This window comes from Aethina tumida, chromosome 3 (assembly GCF_024364675.1).
Source record: "Aethina tumida isolate Nest 87 chromosome 3, icAetTumi1.1, whole genome shotgun sequence".
Classification (NCBI taxonomy): domain Eukaryota; kingdom Metazoa; phylum Arthropoda; class Insecta; order Coleoptera; family Nitidulidae; genus Aethina; species Aethina tumida.
This window is the reverse complement of record NC_065437.1, coordinates 18,854,258-18,876,426: the sequence shown is the minus strand read 5'-3', so window position 1 is coordinate 18,876,426 and position 22,169 is coordinate 18,854,258. Positions and strand designations below refer to the sequence as shown.

At 28.0% G+C, this 22,169-nt stretch overlaps 2 protein-coding genes across 3 annotated transcripts in view; both read right to left on the bottom strand.

The window, feature by feature from the left end:
- LOC109593864 (troponin T) overlaps window positions 1-22,169 on the bottom strand; it is a 168,468-nt gene that overhangs the window by 87,129 nt on the left and 59,170 nt on the right. The window lies entirely within an intron of this gene.
- LOC109609674 (homeobox protein engrailed-1a) lies at window positions 23-5,344 on the bottom strand. The gene is made up of 3 exons (XM_020026389.2): window positions 5,027-5,344; window positions 4,196-4,447; window positions 23-539 (listed from the first exon to the last, which is right to left on the bottom strand). The coding sequence occupies exons 1-3, from the start codon at window positions 5,319-5,321 to the stop codon at window positions 118-120; spliced, it is 969 nt and encodes a 322-aa protein (XP_019881948.1). The 5' UTR covers window positions 5,322-5,344; the 3' UTR covers window positions 23-117.

Sequence of the window (22,169 nt, the reverse complement as noted above, 5' to 3'; positions counted from 1 at the left end):
AAGATACCTTATGAATATATTATAATCCTGCTACTTCAGCAACAAATATGTATATAATATAATAAACATATTTAGAATGGGTATATCAAATCATGATCAAAAGTACAATACATTTTTCTATGTGTTTGGCATGACGGGTCTATGATTATCTGATTGTGAGCTAGACGGCATGTTGGCGTCATCTAGGGTTGGTATTCCAAATACACAACTAATTGGGGAGTAATAAGGCGTCAACAAAGCAGAATACTGTGATGAAGTTGGTGTGAAATAATGAGGAGGAAATAATCCCTGTCGCTGAGCCATTTTTAACCTTGTAGTTAACTGTTTCTTCCATTTAGTGCGCCGATTCTGAAACCAGGTCTTTATCTGCACTTCAGTAAGATTCAAGGCTTTAGAGAGTTCCATTCGTTTGCTGACACTCAGATATTTGTCGATTTTAAATTCGCTCTCCAAACGTTCCAACTGTTTGGCGCTGTACGCTTGACGAGGTTTTCTGTCCAAACCCGGCTTCCTTGATCGACGACTAGATGGCTTTGGAGCTAAAATTCATCAACAAATAACATTAAATCACAATTCTTGATTTTTTCGTATTTGTATTTTACAATGATTGAATACGAAACTGAGTAAAAAGATTTCTCTTTCAATAGTTTTTAATACCACTAAAAAATTAAATATTTTAAAGAAATTCAAGTATTATCAGATAATTTTTTTAGTGTAAAATCAAAGATTAAATATAAGAAAAATTATATATTTAATCTTTTAATGGTAAAACACAAACGATATAGTTATATTAGTTTTGCCTGGAAATTTCACTAAATTGACTTGATTTAGACTTACAGTACCATCTCGCTTTATAAATTAAAAATAAAATACACATTTTGGCAAACACTTTGAAGCGTCGAGATAACAATGTAGATCTCTAAATAAATAGTTTTTGAGGTATCGAAGAAAAATTACGTTTTTCATTTAATCCATGTCTAGTAAAGAGAAAAATTTAAAAAGAAAAGAAAAAGTATCATTTCATCATTTTACCGTTAATTTTTAATTTTTTTACAAACAAAACTTTTCTTCATTCTTCGTTTAAAGCAATAAATCTCATCATGGACCGAGTTTTCCTACTTACTTTTGTAATCTTTTATTAATTTTTTCTCACTTTACTCTTGTTTTTATAAAACTACATTATAGAGAAACTTTAAAAAAATCTTATACATTTTAATAAATTAGATGCGTTGAACATGAAAAACGTACTAATATTATTATTAGTTTCAACTCAGAGTTAGAATTTAGTTACACAAAATACGTTATTGGTAACGATTCTATAATGAAGGTGAGTGATTCAACATACTTACCACATCATAATTTTAATATTTTTTTATTTGCCAATTGTTTTTGATGTCTTGTTAATTAATGTTAATTTTATTATCCTTTTATGTATTTTTGCAACTTACACTATATGTGTAAATATTCTAAGATACCAGAACAGAATATATTTCATCAATTTTGGACTAATTACTATCGAAATAAAATACTTCTGAGCTTTATTTTTTAACGATCTTGCCCAGCACTACTTTTACTAGTTTAATTTTGTCAGTTAATATTCGATCTTATCCAATTTATTTTTAATTTGTAAAAAAGTTTTCACTTAATAAATCTATTTTAATGGCATTTTCAACATCCATTATAAATTTTAAATACTATTTGGTGTGTATTGCAAACCGTGATCCGCACATGTTAGTGTTACTTTGTAAGAGTTAGGTGTAATAAATTCTGATTTAAATTGAGTTGCTAATATTAAAAATACATACAGCATTTATTACATCGTTTATTGGTGCTAATTACATATTTATAAAATTTAAAAGATATTATGCTTAAGTGACATCAACTGAAATATGTGTTAACTTTGTCAATAGATCATTAGAATTGCAAATTTCACTTATGACGCTTCATAACGTTTAGAACAGTTTTGTTATTATGGTGGAGCATATTTTTTCATATAAATATTACTCTTTTAAATGTACTTTATTTTTTATATATTGCATAAAAACAAATAATCATATTCTTAGAGTATATATTTTTAAAAGCTAAAGTTATCGGGATATTAGATTTATCTAAATTTACCGCAAATTCATTAACATATGAAACTAAGAAGTTGTGTAAGATGAAGGTTGTAGAATTAGGACTGAAGTTTACGAAATTCCGCATTTAATTTTAATGTACGTACAAATATCTTAATTAGATTAATTTTACAACAATATTTTTAAAATACAACATAGTATAATCAATAAATAAATGTATAATTTATACCAATGGGACTTTTAGTAAATTATCGTGTGTCAATATTTTATAATTTTAGTCGATAATTTTTTACAAATCAATCACATATTTAATAGGTAATTGTTAAAATAGACTGGCATTAACATTAATTAGCATTAATAGTCCGTTTATTTATATTGGCTGAGTCTCAGTTGTAAGTGTTAATTAAAAACAAAGGGCATGTTTTAAATTTGTTTAATTTAGAAATTACTGGGTGTCAGCGGCTGCAAAATGACCAGAAAAAGTAACTGCCTCAGACATTGTTTGAATAGGAGTTGACACCATCTTGTCACATAACTGGTGGGTTAACCGTTTGTATTTTAAACACCTGTGTGATATTTAAATTAAATATTTGTACTTGCATAGCGCAAGTTTCAAATTTAACATACATACATATGTATTTTATTTTGAGCAATTATTAGTACTGCCATGGGGGGTCCGAATTAACTAACTAATATTGTGGTTAGTGGTTACTATAAATTGTCTTTCATTAAATACCTGCATCCTTTTTTACAACAACACTTTAATTATTTCATTTATTTTGGTAAAATACAAATTTATTTTACTCTGTTATTTTTAACAAAATATTTTTATTTTATAAACTAAGTCCAATTTAAATAAAAACCAAGCAGGTGATTAATATATGTTATGTCATATACCTTATTTAAACAGTTTAAGAATTTCATCTGTTAAAGTAGTTAATAGCTTGTTTAAAATTTTTAAGACACATCTCTATTTCACACCAAGACTTTCCAGGAACTAATATATGCGTACACTGAACAAGGTGTTGATTTATATGCTTGCTTTGGTTGTAAAAATTACAAAATTCTAATAGGTGGTCTACTAGGAGTCGACAATATTTGATGTACTCGACGATTTAACACTTTGTACACAATGGTTTCTACCACAATAAAATTAAATCATCGAGTTTAAATATTACATATATGCTACATAGTTTCATATGATTTATTTAACATACTTGAAATACAGTTTTATCACAAAATATCACAATTTTTATTTGGTAGAAGAACAGTGAATATTTTTGATTGTTACTAATAGTCATTGTCTTTATGGTAAAAGAGTAAGTAAATACTTAAATTTTTTTAAGAACTATAAACCTTTGTTGTAAAATTCATCTAGTTGTGGTACTAGAGTAGTCCCAAAAGTACCCGATCTGGAAAGTACCACCTTCAAAATGTTTTCAAAACGCTACTACATTAATTCATAATTTTAATAATTTAATATTAAATGTCAGTGTTTAAATGGCAGGAAATAATCTATAAAATGATTTTAGATGATTGTTGTGATTTAACATATACCATATATTTACAGAAGAGTGTACGAGGAATCAACCGTTTGGCCATGTTTAGCCTCAGTAAAGCTGATTCATAGCAATTCCATCTGAGATGGAAGAACAGTCAAAACAATGGACTAAAAAAGGAAAATCGACTGCTCGAAAAAGGGTGGAAACAGTTCTATCTGCTGGAAAGCCATGGATTCACACGAGACAATTTTCATTTATTATCTTTAAAGAGATAAAAGAAGTAGCCACATGTGGCGAAAAAGTGTTGGTCCATCACGACAAATCTCCCATTCACACTTCGAATTACTTTCTCACGTACCCCATTCGCCAGATTTAACTCCGTCGGACAATGTTCTATTCCCAGACTTTCAAAAATGATTTGAAGGTAAAAGATTTGCCCACAATAAGAAATTGAAATTTGCAGTTGATATCAATTTTGAAGAGTTCGACGATTAGAAGTTATTGAACATGTTAGCTTCAGTATTTTTAAGACTGCTCCCGTATATCAAATTTTAATAAACAAAAATCCATATCGCTACATATAAATTAAGCGAAATAAAAACATATATGCTTATTTACCTTGCAATCCAAACATATGACTAGAACTTTTGTTTTCTGAATTGCTTATCCAATTGGCGTAGAGGAAGGATGACGTAGAGGTTCCTTGATGCAATTGGTATGCTGGGTAAGAGGATTCGTTTGAATTGGCCTGATTTGGTGAAATAGGTGATATTTTAGATGCCGAAATGAAGTCCAACAGTCCTGGATCCGGAGGCATTGAGTCCACTTGTCCATACTGCTGTAGCTCGATTAACGATTGATACAGAGAAACTAGAAAAATCAGTAAATCAGAAATATTTGAATTAAGTTAAAAAGATATTTATTGGCTTATACTCTACTATTAACTGGGTAAGGTGTGTTGCAACTAGAGTTGTAATATTTTCATGTTTTTAAACATACTTTTGCTTTCTTTTTAAAATGTTTGTAACAAAAATCATTTATTTTAAATTATGAAAATTGCCACAACGATTTTACTATACTTTTATATATTTGGTAGATAAAAGATATCAATCACTATGTCAAGCTTTAAAACAGTTAAAAGTTGAAATACATTCAAACAACAACTAAACAATAAAGTGGCTAAAGTTATGAACATATATAAAATTAATAATTTCTTGGTAACATTTGTGTAATAATATTAAAAAGTGTCACTGTGTCATTTTAAATTTCGGGACAGGAAATAATTAATAAGTGATTTTAAAATTAAACTATCTTTCAGTAAAATACTTTTTGTTGTATTGTCTAAAAAATGAATGTCTATCGTATATCTATTTATATTTAAGAATGATTAATATATCTGAAATAAACTTATAGCTCAGTTGCAACGCATATAAATTGACTTATCCTTACCTCCACGTGATGTAGCAGGAACCGGCGTAGGTTTGATAAAATTAAACTGTCTATTGCACTTTTCACTTTCCTTGGTTTCCTTAGATGTCAATCCCAAAATACTGTCAATAGAAAACTTATTATTACTAGCACTAGCTTCAGATATATTGTCACTTTTATCAACACAAACATCCGCATCGTCGTCTTCATGCGACAACACATCCACACATTCATCTTCCGATGAAAAATCAGAATCGCAATATTTCTGTTCGTCCTCGGACATCAGGTCTTTTTCACTCTCCGTTGATTGTTCCATGGCTTATTATGATATTAGGTAGAGATGAGCGTGTTTTGTTTTGGCTACTGTGGCGTGCTAGGATGGTCCATTTGCTGAATCAACTAACACCTTAACGGACCAGCTCCTCCCAAATGCCCCCCTTTCCGCTCCCCCAGCTAGTCATGTTCTCATCTCGCGGGACGCCTCTACAGATTGGTGTTTTGCGTGTTTTCTGTTCACCCTAAAATCCATCTTCACACCTTTATACTTCCTTTACATGAGGTTCTCAACCGTTTTACTCCCTTATTACAAATCATAGTAATGCTTTCAGTCCGGCGTATCATATATCATCGCTCTCCGAACGAAATTGTACATTAATTATATTTGTATTACGGTGTGTTAAGCGGTTATTAGCGGCACGTGTGTAATTTTTCATACTTAGCTCAAGAAAATTAATCTGTTATCATTATTTTTGTGGGGTTTGCATTTACATGTTTAGTTGATACAAACAATGGAAGAAGGTTTAAATTTGCTTTAATTGTAACTTAAATAGTATTTTAATAATTAAAAAAAAAAAATTCAAGGATTTTTATTTTAATGATAAGAACAAATTCTTGTTTCGATTTAAAAGATTTTGGTCTGAATTATCTATATGCTTTATTACAAACCTAAAAATTACTATATATTTTGAGATATAATATAACATATATAATAAGATAAATTGTAAATAAATCAAATCACCAACAAATTTTACGATTACATTTATAAATAAATTATTCTGTGGAAATGTAATTTGATTTGATATCTATGAATTAGTTTCAAAATAGTTGCTAATAAACAATTATTATTTTCTAAATAAGGTTTTTTATCTCGCACAATTACATAATATCATTAATTTTTGTAAATCTGAGATACAATTCAGAAAACATTCTTGAATGTCTGGATGGACAAAAAGGAAAATAATTGGTAAATGAATAAAGAGCCACCGAAAAATCTATTAACGTAATATTAGATTTATTGGTATCATTAAAGATGATCGCCCTTTTAAATCGAATTCATAACCACTTTGTGCACAACACGCATCCCTATTAGTATTTTCTCACACTATTCAAACGGAGTTTTTCATAGCGCGACGAAATAGTCGCATTAAGGGCTTTTGTGTTAGTTATTTAATATTTGCTGGTTAACAGGATTTTAGTGAATGGGGGTGGATAAATGTAGTTAAGTGCCTGATATCATTTTACTGCGAGAATCTGCATCTTGTGTTCATTGTTTGCCCTAATTGATGCCCGACATTTGGTCTGTTCCTGATGGGGCTAATGAATCGTTCCTCGTCATTTTAATAAAGAGAAAATTAAATGTTTTTCGAGGATGAAAAATTATATCTAGGTGAGTGATTCAAGCCATTGATATATATATGTACTTAATAATGGTGATATCTTATAATTTTTTTATTAATACGGAGGTTTTTAACAATTACTTTATCAATGAAATAAATATTATGTACCTAAGGTATAAAAGAAAAAAATATTTATTTAAAAAATTTGTACATTATAAAAATATATATTTGTGCTATATTTAATATCGTTTGCAATTTCGCGGTTAAAGATTGTAGATTAAAGAGAATGTAAGAGTCCTGAAGAGCTTTTAGGTGTGATTTATCTCCTCGAGATTGGCTGTCATGGGCTAGTTGAAAACCTACATGGGTGGTTATACAGTTTTAAACAGGTGTTTTAGACGCTTCCATTCACACTCTTGTTATATCGTTACCGAGTTTAAAAGCAAACGTGTTAGAGACTAAATGGGGAAATATTCCGGGTATATACGAGGTGAATCAAAATATTATGGATATATAAAATAAATATAATATTATTTGATTTATTATTACTTTTTTATAGCGGCCTAAATTTGATGTTTGTGGAGTTTTACCACAGTAATAATATATCAGCACTTTTTTAAAATATGGGTTTTTAAATAATTTATTTTGATTCTTATTCGGTCTTTAGAATTAGTAATAATACAAATAATAATACAAATTTTTAGAATGTTAACAATCTGAAATGGTTGGACCAATCTTTAACATTTTATTAACAATTACATATTTATTGCACAATTATTTAATCTGCGCTTTTATCTACTCTTAAGGTTATATCATTCGCTTTCTGTCATGTAAGTGTTATCTTTTTAGGTAACAGTCATTATTATAAGCTTATGAAATTATGTTAACATAAAAACATTTAATTATATTAGAAAATTTGCCAAATTAAATATATGTAAATTAAAAGTATGTAAATACTTTGTAAATATCAAATGTTGACTACATCGTTCTTTTCTTTTTATATAAAATAATAATAATTTTCCTCTCGAATATCGAGAAATATCGTAATTAAATATTTAATTAACTATTATTAAGACTATTCACGTGATAATTCCGAAAAAGCTTTGAACCTGTCTTATTATTTTAAAACTTTTGATTTTGAAACTATTCTTAAAATCTATACATGATCATTTATAACTGGAACAAAATTCTTATGCAAGCACACCGTTAAAAATACCACAAAAAATTGAAAATAGTTTCAAATAAAATTTGAACACAAAAATTGTCCTTGATTCGTTCAAGGAAGGCTCAAACAAGAACAATTTATTACATATTTAAGCTGAAACAATGATTGCCAAATATCAATAAACATATGTTTACAAAAAGCATTAAATCCAATGTATGTGTTATGTTCAAGCGTTTCTTAAGCGTCAAGATTACTATTACACTGTCGTTTCTGAAAGAAAAATAAACTACAAATAGTTTACATTTAATTGAAAATTATAATATTAACGATAAAAATTAATATAAAATTTACAATTATCAAATTTCTAAATTTTTAATATTTTCTGATATTTTTGTAACCTTGGGTCCAATTGAGTATAAATTTGGTATGTATTATCTTAAAATACATATCTATAATTCAATGTAATAAACTATTTCCATAATGATACAGGAGCGTGGATTTTGGGGGGTTTACTTCTTCCCCTCTATTCTCTATACCACAGATTATTTTACTATGAACTATTAAACTTTTATCTTCATTACATAATTTTAAAAAAGTACTTTTGATTAATTCACAGCCGTTTCTAAAATATTTCAGTTTTAACGTACATTAATAACCAATTTATTCTACAAAAATTACTATTTTAGTAACAATTTATGTTTTACATCTTCCAAATTTTTCACACGTTTATTTTTAGTTTAGGATATTTTAATATAAATAACCTACATATGTATCAAAACAAACTTTGTTGATAAGTTATTAAAAAGTTACTGGAAAGCTTGTGAATAAAAAAATTATCTTCCAGCAATTTATTGACTAAAAAATTGAAATTCGCAAAATTAAATATTAAATAAATTCGTTAAACTTTGTTAACAGACATGGTATTTTAGAACTTTTCGTACAAATTACTTGTCAATGTCATAAAACATGAAACAATATGGAGTGGAATTATTTTTATTCCAAACTGCATATTATCGCAAATTTCATTTATAAAACTAACGAATCAACCTAAGTTGCCAGAAGGTTTTGATCTACATGATAATCACTAAAAGTATAAAAATATTTTCAGGAATAAGCTGTTAAACCATTTAATTAGTTATTTAAAAATTCTATTAGATATGAGAAAGTATCCTCCCTAAGTAAGATTACAAGTGACAACACGAAATGTGTGTGTCCTGTAATAGCATGGTAAAAACAACAATAACAAAACAGCAATAAATATTATCAAATTCAAGTAGGACAGCTAATATTTTTATTACATTTTAAGTTGCTATAATTATGGCCATTACTATTTATCTAATTACATTTTTTGTATTTATCTACAAATATATTGTATAAATAAAATGATTAAAAAAATTATAATTTCAAAGTAGTATGTACAAAATAAATTTAAATCACTAGCTTGTGGAATTGTTTTGACCTAATCCTGTTTTATGGTTTATATTTAAAAATTAATATTATAGAATATTCTAACAAAAGAAAATACATTATTGCATTATTGTGTATACAATTATGATCTTGTAGACAACACAATACAAATCCCGTTCGTCCCCTTCGGTCGACAGGCATCCAGGTTGCGTGCAGCGTGAAGTAGCTGTTATAAATTCCATTTGCAGAAAATCTAATAAAACCACTTTTGAACGCTTTCAAAGGAAAATATATCCCATTTAGGAGAGTTATTTCACGTTACCTGTAAATACAGAAATCATTTATTATTACAACAATAGAGTAAAACAGCGAATAGGTATAAAAGCCGCTACTTAGAGGGGGGCAGCTTCAAGTGAAAAGATTTCTCCGGCGCGCAAGCTTCCCGATCGTCCAATAGGAGCACGGTATTTAGGATGTTCAATGGTATGGGACGACACTTCGAGGAGTGCTATTATTAAGCTCATTAGCGTTAATAATGGCGCATGTTTTAAATGCGTACATGTTTAAAACATTACATTTGCATGTTTAATAAGTCCAATATTTATTTACACATGATCATTATCACACATCTAATTGAAAAATTAGATTTTTTTAACGTTTCTTCAATATATATTAGTAAAAATCACTATGTTACATATTTAGCACTAATATGATTATACTGTAAATAAATGTGTTACCACATTTTATGTTCATAAATAGATTTTATTAACATTTTTGCTATTTTATTTCATATTGATTAGTTATTTTTTTAGTTATGTCTTATGCATTATTAGAATATTATTTTCATATACAATGGCTATTATTATAAAAATTTTGTGTCTTATGGCATTGAAGCATCCTGATAATTCAACCATATAACAAACTTCTTGTGTAGTTTTAACCATGTAGGATATCTAACATACGCAGCAACAACAATTTTTATAAATTAAATCTCACATAAATTAAATCTACTCATTTATAATGTTTTGTAGTTCAATGAATATGATCCTAAGCAACTCTAAATTGGACTTTTAAGTAGAAGCCTGGGTTTTTCTTGAAGGTCTGGTGCCCAAAGAACGCCACATCCTCTAACCTTCTTCTTTGAGTTATTTTCATCAAGTGGATAGTTTTTTGACATTCTAATTATCCAGTTATCGATTTTCGAACTATGATTTATTCGTGGTTATCACGTTTCTATAATTTTTATAATATGGGAAATAGTTGACTTATTTAGCCACAAAGTGTGACCAATGATTAAATAATTATAATGAGGAAAAAAGGATAAATAATCAATTTAAATTTACAGAAGACAGAAGATCAAAAGCCTATAAAGTAAAAATTTTATATAATTTTGTTCATTGAAAAATAAAAAGTACTCAATGTTTTAGAGAATAAAATTGAGTACTTAATATTGACTGGTTGCATAGTATGTACAATAATAACCGAAAAGCAATAAATAATATCTAATTCAAATAGTAGAGCTAATATTTTTATTACACTTTAATAAGTTGATATAATTATGGCAATTACTACCATGGTAATTATCTAATTACATTTTTTGTATTTATCTACAAATATATTGCTAATTAAAATGGTTAATTAGTTAAAGTCTTTCAATTCTATTTCTTTCTATTTATTTCTGGTTTTTGAAATATAACGATGGAAATATTCTGAATTTTTAATGTTTAGACACCTTTAAATACTCGTATACACTCTACACCACTAATTCTGAAAATTAATTTGACTTGTCTAATTAAGATTGGAAGTTTACAAAATGTGTCAAATGATAAATAGGTAAGGTACATTTTCACTTATTAAATACTGTTACAGCAATCATTTTACATGTTTTATTTAAAGTAATGTTCCACTAGATGATTTCGTAAATTGCTCGCAAAAAGCCGTTAAACGTCGTTTGATGTTTTATACTTTAGTTGATTTCAGTCTGATTTTGTAGCACAAACATGACAAGTTGTATTCAAAAAATGTATTTATATGTAATTGCGTGTTTAACAATGATTTCAACCCTTAACGCTAACAATGTTATTGATGTGGACGATATTTTATCTGAAGACTTTATGCCAGGAAATTTACTGATGTTGGAGCATCCTGAGACATCTTCCAATAATTTGAATAAAAGTGTCGATGACTTTTTACATATGAAAAAGCCACTAGATGGATCATTTGATAGAGCTATGCAAACCATGGGTTTTCACAGGTATTTATTTATTTTTTTTTTCATATATTATAAATATATATTATTGACTAATAATTTATATAAATATAAAATATTATATAATAAAAATAAAATAAATATACAATTTGTTGACATTTAAAAATAATTTTATTAATTAATTAATTGTGAGCTAAACAACAAGGACGAAACTAAAGAATAATAGTTTCCGAGATAACTATTAATTAAGATGACTATATAATTAAATTTTGTCCTTTTAATATTTTATTTCTAATAAATTTTTAATTTAATTGTACAATTTAAAAATTAATATTATTAATTATGTATTCTTCATTAATTTAATAATTTTTTTATTACTTTCTTAGATGTTGATACAAATTTCATTAGACTTATTGTATTTATTTTAGAATTATCATTTTATTTATTGCTATTTTAAAAATGAAATTTTCAGGAATATGATGAACGAATATCTATGTAGGAGTTATGTAGCTGAACAGATAATAAACGATATGACAATTTCTCGAATTAAAAGAAGATTGGGGGCAGGCTCTGTTATATCTAATAGTTCAAAAGTTCAATTAAATGTAAAAAACGATCTTTTGGAAGACGAAGGTTCATCTACGTATAAAAATTGGTTGTCTAAGTATGTTTGTTCGTTAATAAAATAAAAACAAAACTCCTCTGATTTCAGTCAATGTTAATACAATATGAGTGTACATTACAAAAGTAATGACAATGTCAAGCTTTCTGTTTTATACTACGTTCATTTCTCAATTATCAATATTTTATCTATTGAAATTAAAATTAAAATTTGCAGTTGTGTTTATTGAAATCAGGGTTTCCATTTTTGACATAATTTGTCTTATATCAATGCTAACATTTAATATTCAAGGAGCACCACGTTAGAAGATATATATCGTCATTACGATAAAGGAACTAAAAAACGCGATGACTATATTGAAGTCGACGATGACAAAGAGGATGATCCGAATGAAGAATATGATACTCAAGTGACTGGATATGGCGTTCAAAGTAGTATTCCACCTAAATTGGGTCACAGAGGGCATAACGGAGGAATATTCTTAACTGGGAATACGTATCAGGGTGGTGGAGTTGGATACCATAGTAGCCCAGGCATTATATCATACGGAAATGCCGAATATGGAGATGTCTATCACACTAGTCCTGGTGCACATGGAGGTGAGAAAATTATTTTATTATTGTTTACATTAATTTCAAAAATATATACTTTTTCAAAGCCCATTCTGCGGGTAGTGGAGCAACTGGTTTCGGCGGTACTCACACTATTCATGAACACCACGAACATATTATTCATCATCCACCTAAATATGTAGCAGAAAACCACAGCGATAAAGAGCACGATCTCTCTGATTTGTTTGAAATTGCTTTAACGGCACTTGCCTACTTGTCGTTCGGAATGTTCGTCATCCATGTAATCATGTGCATATCCATGACGGTAAGTAACAATTTTGTAGAGTACTTTGACCCGCTTGATTACAGTATTTAGTCTGAATTTGTATAAAAGTTTAATTAATATGAATAAGATAAAAGGAGACATTTATTATTCCGATTGTTCATTATAAAATTTAAAAGTTATGTTATATTTAATAGCAATTTAAAGTGTACCAGTTTTGAACGTCAAATAAAAGCAAAAACATATTTCAGAATACTGGAACTACAACTACTACTGCCACTGCCATGATGATGCCCATGAGCATGAGCCCAACCGCAGGAACGGGTGGCGGTACAACTGGAACTGGAACAGGTGGTGGCACAACTGGTACAGGGGGCGGAACCACTGGCACTGGCGGTGGTGCAACGGGCACAGGCACAGGTGGTGGTACAACTGGAACTGGAACAGGTGGTGGTACAACAGGGACTGGCGGTGGTACTACTGGCACCGGTGGAGGTACTACAGGAACAGGCGGTGGTACTACTGGCACCGGTGGAGGTACTACAGGAACAGGCGGTGGTACTACTGGCACCGGTGGGGGTGCTACAGGAACAGGCGGTGGTACAACGGGAACAGGTGGAGGCACTACAGGAACTGGCGGTGGCACCACAGGTACGGGTACTGGCGGTGGTGCAACAGGCACAGGTACTGGCGGTGGTACAACAGGCACTGGTACTGGCGGTGGTACAACAGGCACTGGCGGCGGTCCAACTGGTCTGTATGGGCATTTGCTTAAAATAATAATATGTATATAAAGTATATTACATAGATAAATTAAATTACATCCTTCTTTAAATATTATTATTTATTATTCAATATTACATGCATTATAATTATCTATAAGTTTAAAATTTGCGTTGTGTAATACAAATAATTCTTATATGATAATTAAAATATTTTAGGAACTGGTGGTACTAGTACCGGGGCCGGTGGTACTGGAACTGGAGGCACTGGGACAGGGGGTACTGGTGGAGGGGATGCCGGAACAGGCACAGGGACTGGAAAAGACTCTTTCAATTTTCGATTAAAAAGGGATATTCCAACTATAACTAATCCGAATAATCAAGCATTAAATGAATTAGCTCGGCGAATATTGACTTCAATTGAAGCGGCTCTAATTGCAAATAGCGATAACGGTGAATGTCTTAGAAAAGTTTTGTGCGATAACAATAAATATTCAAGAACTCTTGAAAACAATAACAAATTGTGGATTCCAGTTTGGAGGTATCAATGGTGATTTCATTAAAAATTTATAGTTTAATTTTAATATTTTAGCTTGGCGATGAGTTGGATGTCTGGAAGAGTAACTAAAAATGTAAATTCAGCCACATCCATGCTTGATGGTTTAAAAGCATCTATCCTTGGTCTTGGACGAGCAAATTGTGAGATACATTACCAAAAATGTGATTTGAAACGAGGAAGAATGGACCGTAGGCGTAAACGAAAAAGGCGACATACATAAAAAATTGAAAATAATTTATTTACTGTATAATAATTTAATTTAATCTTTTGTACGAATATGTTCCTTAAATTTATTTATTTATCTGATGACAAATGATTGGAGATGTCTACTTTAGAAGATGACACTAGTGATTTACTACTATTATACTATTTACATATCGAACAAGACTACATTATTATATCCTTTGACTAAGAAGTTTATTAATTTATGAAAGTAAAGAATTTATATATTATGTTATGTATAGTCACTTTTAAACATTTCGAAAATAATTAGCAGAGACTCAGAAGATTTTAAAACGTGGTGTAAGGATTTTTTCCAATTTTAATTTAAATTTCAATAAATGAATGTCTAATTATTATATTTTAAATACCTGTAAAGAAATCTGATGTATCGCCAAACTCTTTTCTTCAGGGAAATTATTCTGTGATTTATATTGCCATCTACTTTCCAATTACATCAAGTATGGTAATAGTACTAAAGGAAATTTTGTCCAGGATGATATTTCAATAACAGCTCAAAGATGGCAGAAGTATGCGCTCACAAAATCCAATGCAGAATTTGATTTAAAGGAAACTGTAATGCATTTTCGTAAGATTTCTGCTGTATTGATTTGTTTTAACGCATTGTGTTATGTAATTATAAAAGTTTCTCAAAATAAAAAATTGCAATAGCACAATAAGTAATAATAATAAAAAATGTTATATTTAAACGATTGAGCATTAAAAATATTTAATACTCTATTATTCAAATTAGCAAATTAAATAATTATGCATATATTTATTTTTATTAATTTCAAATTTTCTATTATATTTTATTTAAAAATAAATTAAATACATAAAAATAATTTATTTACTCCGAATTTTATATAAATGTAACGTTTCATAAACTAAAACTAGTGAGGTTTTCTAACAGGAAAAGTTTGAATTGAAAGATATACCATAAGTTTTTTGGTTTTAAAAGACGCAATAAATCTGGGCCAAGTTTCAGAGAAATCAATTTAACAGTCCTTTTCAATGATTAATGTTGCTTGATACCATATGCGAATGATAAATGATATTCTTTATGTTTATTTTTTTAACCCTTACGTCCATTAAATTGTGGGGTGATTTTGGAAAGAAGCGGATGTGAAACCAATTATTGGTTGTTTCGATGTTGCTGTCCTGCTACTACTTCTTTCTCCCTGTATCTGAACTTTTATCAGCCATTAGTTTTTCACTCGCCATTTAATTTTGGAAACTTTAAAGGTCTAGTCGAAGGAGGGGTCTTAATAAATTGATTGTTTTTGTGATCGTTCACTGAACTTCAGTGTTTTTAAATTTAATAATTCTCTGTTGTGGTTACGGGGAACCGCCTTTGGACCAAGTTTTGATGTAGAATTAACTTAATTTACTTATTATGTTTCTTGCTTTCCTTTTGAAGTTAAAGCTAATGAATTCACCACTGCACTGTTAAATTCAAATTTCAGAATACAATAAAGGAAATTTAATTCAAGGTATACCTTAACTTTATGCATTATGCATTAAAAATAAATTAGGCCCATTTATGGTATAATAAATAATTAAAGAAATTTATCGTCATTTAAAACATCGATTACCGGAAGATTTTTATAATTATTTATAAGATTTATCTCCGAAGATTTCTGAATAAGACGATAAATGTTCAGTGTCAGTGTCGATCATCCACTAAACTTTTGCGAAGTGTTAATGATTGATTACCGTGTTTCTCATTAGTTCGGTATCGATTTTTGTTGACAGGGAATGAAATATAACTAGTTAACATTTATTTTCTAAAGGTTAATAAAATACAATCATATTACTTTATACAAAGTGTCATTTTTGCTTTATTTAATATTGTAACAATAAATTTCATAATTAACAAATTAAACTCTGATTTTAATTTGATGGAAATTTTATGATAAAAAAAATGTATACCGCATATTATTATATACAGAGTTTAAAAAAAGTTATTTATGTCATTATTAATGCAGATTTTCTTCTACGACAGTAACCAACTCTAACTTAATCAATCCGAAACTTATTAATTACATAATCCTATTCCTTTGTTTCTCGTCTCTCCGCATTGAGTCCCTTAAATAATGGGAGTATTATTTAAATTTTCGGCTTATGTGACGAGCTTCATAAATATTGGTCTACATCCTTGTTTTCCTTATCTCCAGCTTGCCTTAATTTTAAATTCCAAATTGATTATTTACTTGAAAACAATGGTTTTGAGGACAATGGGAATTAACATCAATTCGTATATCAATGGCATTTCGCTCTGTTATGTGTGTGGATGTACGTACACATCCATATTTCGTTCCATCAAATATTACAGGTGTACACATAAATTAAGTGTATTAACTGTTCAAAGCGGCTTTGCGATGTTATTGCTATTGTAATTTAACAGTTAGAAACTGAAAGTAAACATAATATAACATGGAATTCTGCAATTTCAAAATATGAAATTAGTCCAATATGTTAGCTGATCCAAATCATGCTGTACCTAAAACTTTGATAATGAAAACTAAAATTACGACATTAACCAATGGAAATTATTCAGTCTATTCAATTATAATTAACATTTACTCTTAATACTTCGCTAAAATTTAATTTGAGAACCCAAACATAATAGAGATATTAAAATGTATTAATCCACCGAACAGAATTTTATTAAGAATATTAGGGATTCCACTTAAAGGGACCGAGATTAGACAGAAATTGGGGCAAATTTTGCTTCATGTTTCTTATCGGTTCGAGAAATGGGTTTAATTAAATTTTGGACAGAGAATATTTAAATTTACTTAGTTCGTGATTATTATATTTTTATAATTTTAGAAATAAATTCAAAACTATTGGATAAGTAATAAAATGTGCATATCTTTCTTTACTTTAAAGTAAAAATGTAAATCATTTACAATAATTTGTTGATTTTTCATTCAACTGGAAGATTTATTATTACCAATTGCCGATTGGTTAACTTGTACACAATTCTAGGTACGACTGGAGTCCAATTGTGTTTCAGTTCACGTTAAGATCAACAAGAATTAAGCTTCCCGAAAATTTAATTAAACGTGCCACAATATCTTGGTTAAAGTTGTTTTTAGATTGAAACTGTGAAAGGACTGCAAATCTGCTTATAACTCGAGAGATGGTGTTTCGTTAATAGTGCTGATGACCCGATTTTCCGCCTTTCCGTACTAAATAAAATAACAATTAAATGTGTTGTTCGAGTTAACCTGAATACGAGTCTTAAAAAATTAAACTTGCTTTTACAATTTACGATGGTTACTAGAAAACTGCATCTTCATTTAATGGACCCGTCAATTGTAGTTCACTCCTAATAAACATCGTCAACTTTGTTTCCTTTTCGGTGTTGTGTTATAAGTTTAGCGAAACTTAACTTTTTGGGGTTGATTGTAAGATACTTTAATTATACTAGTATAATAGATAGGTAAAGTTAATGTATTATTTGTTAACGTATTTGTATTGTTCAAATAATTATTTAAATAATAAATTATTATAGATTTTTCTAATATAATAGTTGAATAGATACATCAATTATTGGAAATTGATAACGAATTGGCACATTTTTATGAGGGAAACTGTCTTAAATTGAAAACTTAAATACAAGTATTGAACTAAAAGAACATCCATGTGAAAATGAGATAAACGACTATATTTATTGAAATCTAATGTTGACTGATTCCACTAAAGGAAAACAAACAGCAAATGATAAATTCGAAGCAAATATTGTCATATATATCAAAAGAAAAATTGGTTTATAATAAATATTTACACTATGTAATCAAAAAATATTATAAATTGTAAATTATTGTCAACATACAAGCTGTTTATTACACTTCTATTACCAAAAAATTTTTAGTTATATAAATTTCATATGAAAATTATTGTGAAATAAATTTATTGTGAAAGCAAAATTAGAAGAAATTTCGGTCCTCTCGAACAATTTAGTTTCGAAGAAAATTTCCCGTATGAGTAGTAAATACTAATAAGCCATACTTTCGAAATTTCTTGGGTGCATTAATTGCTGCAATTACGAGTGGTAGCCTTAATGAAATATACATACATATATATATATATATATATATATATATATATATATATATATACATATATATATATATATATATATATATATATATATATACATACTGTATATATAAAAACGTAAAAAAACTACTAAAATCTCAAAAATTCATTAAAAACGTGAGAAATTACTAAAAACGTTAAGTCACCTAATTCCATACGATCAATTCTATACGATCATTTTCCATATGATTAAAATCCATACGATCAAAATCCATACGATCATTTTCCATACGATTAAAATCCATACGATCATTTTCCATACGATCAATTTCCAAACTATTAAAATCTATAGGATAAAATCCATCCGATTAAATTCATACTGATTAAATACATAGTTTCACTTTAATAACTTTATGGATTTTTATTTTTTTACTACTATTAATTTCCTGAAAAATCATTAAAAAAGTAAAAATAAATAATTCTAATTCTTCCTGGATTCCCAAAAAATTACTAAAAACATAAGAAATAACTAAAAGACATAATCATTTTATAAAAAGAACAATTCTTTTTAATTTGAATTAATTTTATGATTAACCAGCTGTACTCGCGACTTCGTCCGGGAGGCGCCTGACGTGACGGCCCAGTGGTGGCATGCGCGTGGTACTGGACAGTACTTGGACATTGCAACATTACTTTATTTTTCTAAAATAAAAGAATTTTTCTAAAATAAAAGTAGCCTAAGTTACTCCTTAGTTACCTGCAATAAAAGTTTCGTCAAAATCGGTCCAGCCATTTCAGAGATTAGCCGGAACAAACAGAGAGACAAAAATTGTAAAAAATGTTATTTTGGTGTATGTACCCTATATAAATATATTCATATGCATGTAGTAAAAAACGGTTATTTCAATATTACAAACAGGCACTCCAATTTTATTTATATGTATAGATTTATACATTGCATATTTATAATTATTGGTTAACCCATTAATTAATATTTTTATCAGTTATTTTATTATATATAATTATTATAAAGGATATTGTTTAGCACAGAATATTGTTTTTCCCAATCTTAAATATTTTGTTGTACGAAATTTTACCATCGTAGTATCAGAGAGAGGGAGTCAATTTTCGATTTTAATTTTTGAGAAATATTTTAAGAAGGTTTGCAGTGACAATAATTATTTTTCTTTTTTTTGATTTCACTGAATATCCAAGTATTTATTTCTTATATTTCTTTTATTTATACCAATAACAAATATTAATTAATTTAGACAAATTAATGTGCTTAAATTAATTTCATATTTTAATAATATATTTAATATTAACTTTCAAATTAAATAGATCAAACGTTTACGTATCGGTATATAAATTTTAATTGTGGTGATTTATTAGCGTAAATGTGTAAATATTTTATTCCATTATTGTTTCATAATAGGCAGTATATAATTAAAATAAAAAATTATTAATTATACAGATTTACGATATATGTATTTATATGAAATTATAATAATAATCTGTCTGTATTGTGTGATTTTAACACAGAATTCAATGAAAATTTGATGGAGTATTTGGTATTTTTAATTATTAAGATTTTTATTAGGTTTATTTAATCATTTATTCATTTTGAAACACACCAATATTATTTTTATATATTACAGTACAACACTTGTGGGTATGTTTTATTGAGACTTTTTAGGTTAGTATAGGAATTAATTTCGTTTTGGGATACATAGATAAATTACAGTTGTTCTAAATATCACTCCAATAAATAAAATATAAATGGAAATTTTGTTTTTATACAACTTATGGTTCTTATGTTTATGATTATATATATTTTATTATGTATAAGGACAGAATTTTGTAAACTCTATTACAATAAAAATTCGAATTTTGCATTTATCCTGGCAAGAGTGAAGGGGATAGATGTTTATGAGAGTTGAAGAAGGACGAATGCAGCGAGTAGCGGTAAGTAAGCTGTGCATTTTATCATTGGACGAGACAATCAATTGTTTGAGAGAGGAGAAGGGGAAATTATTGTATTTCTGTTTGAGTCACATTTCAATAAGGTTCGCAGTGACAATTATTCCTTTAGCTTCATTTAATATTCATTTTAATAATAATCATTTATTAATAAAATTTTTTTACTTTTATTAACATAGTTCAAACACTACGTAAATAAAGTGAGTGAATTATGTGTCGTGCGATGATATGTATATCCTTTGACCGAATATGTGATTTTAACTTGGTTATGAAAATTTTAATAAATTCTAAAAATGTTATGTTGGACTGTTTATTAGATTTGTTTAAAATTTAATTTCGTTTTGATATACATCAATACTATTATTATTTTACAAAACAACACTGAAATTACGTGAAACATGCTGTTTTAACTAATGAATGTACTTAAACGTAATTTCCTACTTTACAATAATTTTTTTATATAGTTCCAATATATGTAAATAAATTAAGTGTTATTAAATTCCGTGTGGAGTAGAGATTATCCTTTAAACAGATTATTTAGAAGTATTAGATAAAATAAAAATAACCATTTATAATTACATGCTTTAAAATTTGAATGTGAATTTGTTTTGCCGATAACTGAGAAAATCAAACCTGATATTTTATTTAATAATATAATATTCAAACAAAAATTTTAAATTATATTTGCCGAAAGAATGTACACATTTGAAAAACCTTGAGAAATTTTTGATATATTTTATTGAGACTATTTAGGCTAGCATAAGAACGTAAATTTATCAGTAAAATCAGGAAATATAACAATATTTTGTTAATACAATATTGTGTTTATTTTTTACTACTTATTATATTTACTATATAAATATTTTTATGTTTTTGTTTTATTTCTATTTTTATAAATTTGAAATCAAAATTAATTAAATTTCAAAATATTAAATTTGGAGAAATATTTTATGTTATATTTGATTATATATCACATCGTTGTTATGTATCCTCATCATTATGTGTACATAAATATTTGACTGATCATTTACGCACAAACTGAAACGCTGAAGAGAAATGTGTACATATAGAGCCAACAGCATATAAAAATATAAGGAACACACTATAAATCACTTTCATATGACAAAACGGAATTGTTATGTGACTTTCACGGATTCGGTGATATGCCTTGGTTGAACTACAGGTCTGAAAAACAACCCTGTGACCTCCAACCACGCAGTCCTGGCATCGTGACAATTTATTTCGTTGGTGCTAACATTTTAATTATACTCTCCCTGTTTCTCGACCAAATGAGGTGGAAAAAATAGGTTAGATAAATTGTTTAATTCCTCTCATGGGGAAAAGGAGTAACTAATAATTAAATTCTTCCAATTCGTTATCGAATATATTTTGTCTCTGTACTTAATGAACAGTGATAGTGAATTTATTTTTTCTTTACTAATTACATTTATTATTTTAATATGAGTATAAATTACATTAAAAACATGTGAAAGTGGAACGCCGTTATAAAATTTTTGCCCGATTTTAATATTTTTTTAAATTATAAAGCATAAAAGTTTGTAGTAATAGAAAAAACCTCACGATTTTTGGCAAAAAAACCAAAGCCTACAGTATAATTTTTTAGCCATAAAATTGCAGAAATCATACTAACATTTTTTTTTATAGAAAATGTAAAAGAATTAGTTATATTCATAATTTTGTGGAAAAATTAAAAATTATATATTAAACAATATATTATTATAATATTTTTCGTCAGTAAAATGAAAATTAATTAAATTTCT

Coding starts and splice junctions, on each gene's coding strand:
- LOC109609674 (XM_020026389.2), bottom strand. CDS start 5,321: ATGGAACAATCAACGGAGAGTGAAAAAGACCTGATGTCCGAGGACGAA. Junction 4,448..5,026: donor TCCTGCTACATCACGTGGAG/GTAAGGATAAGT, acceptor TGATTTTTCTAG/TTTCTCTGTATCAATCGTTA. Junction 540..4,195: donor TCATATGTTTGGATTGCAAG/GTAAATAAGCAT, acceptor GATGAATTTTAG/CTCCAAAGCCATCTAGTCGT.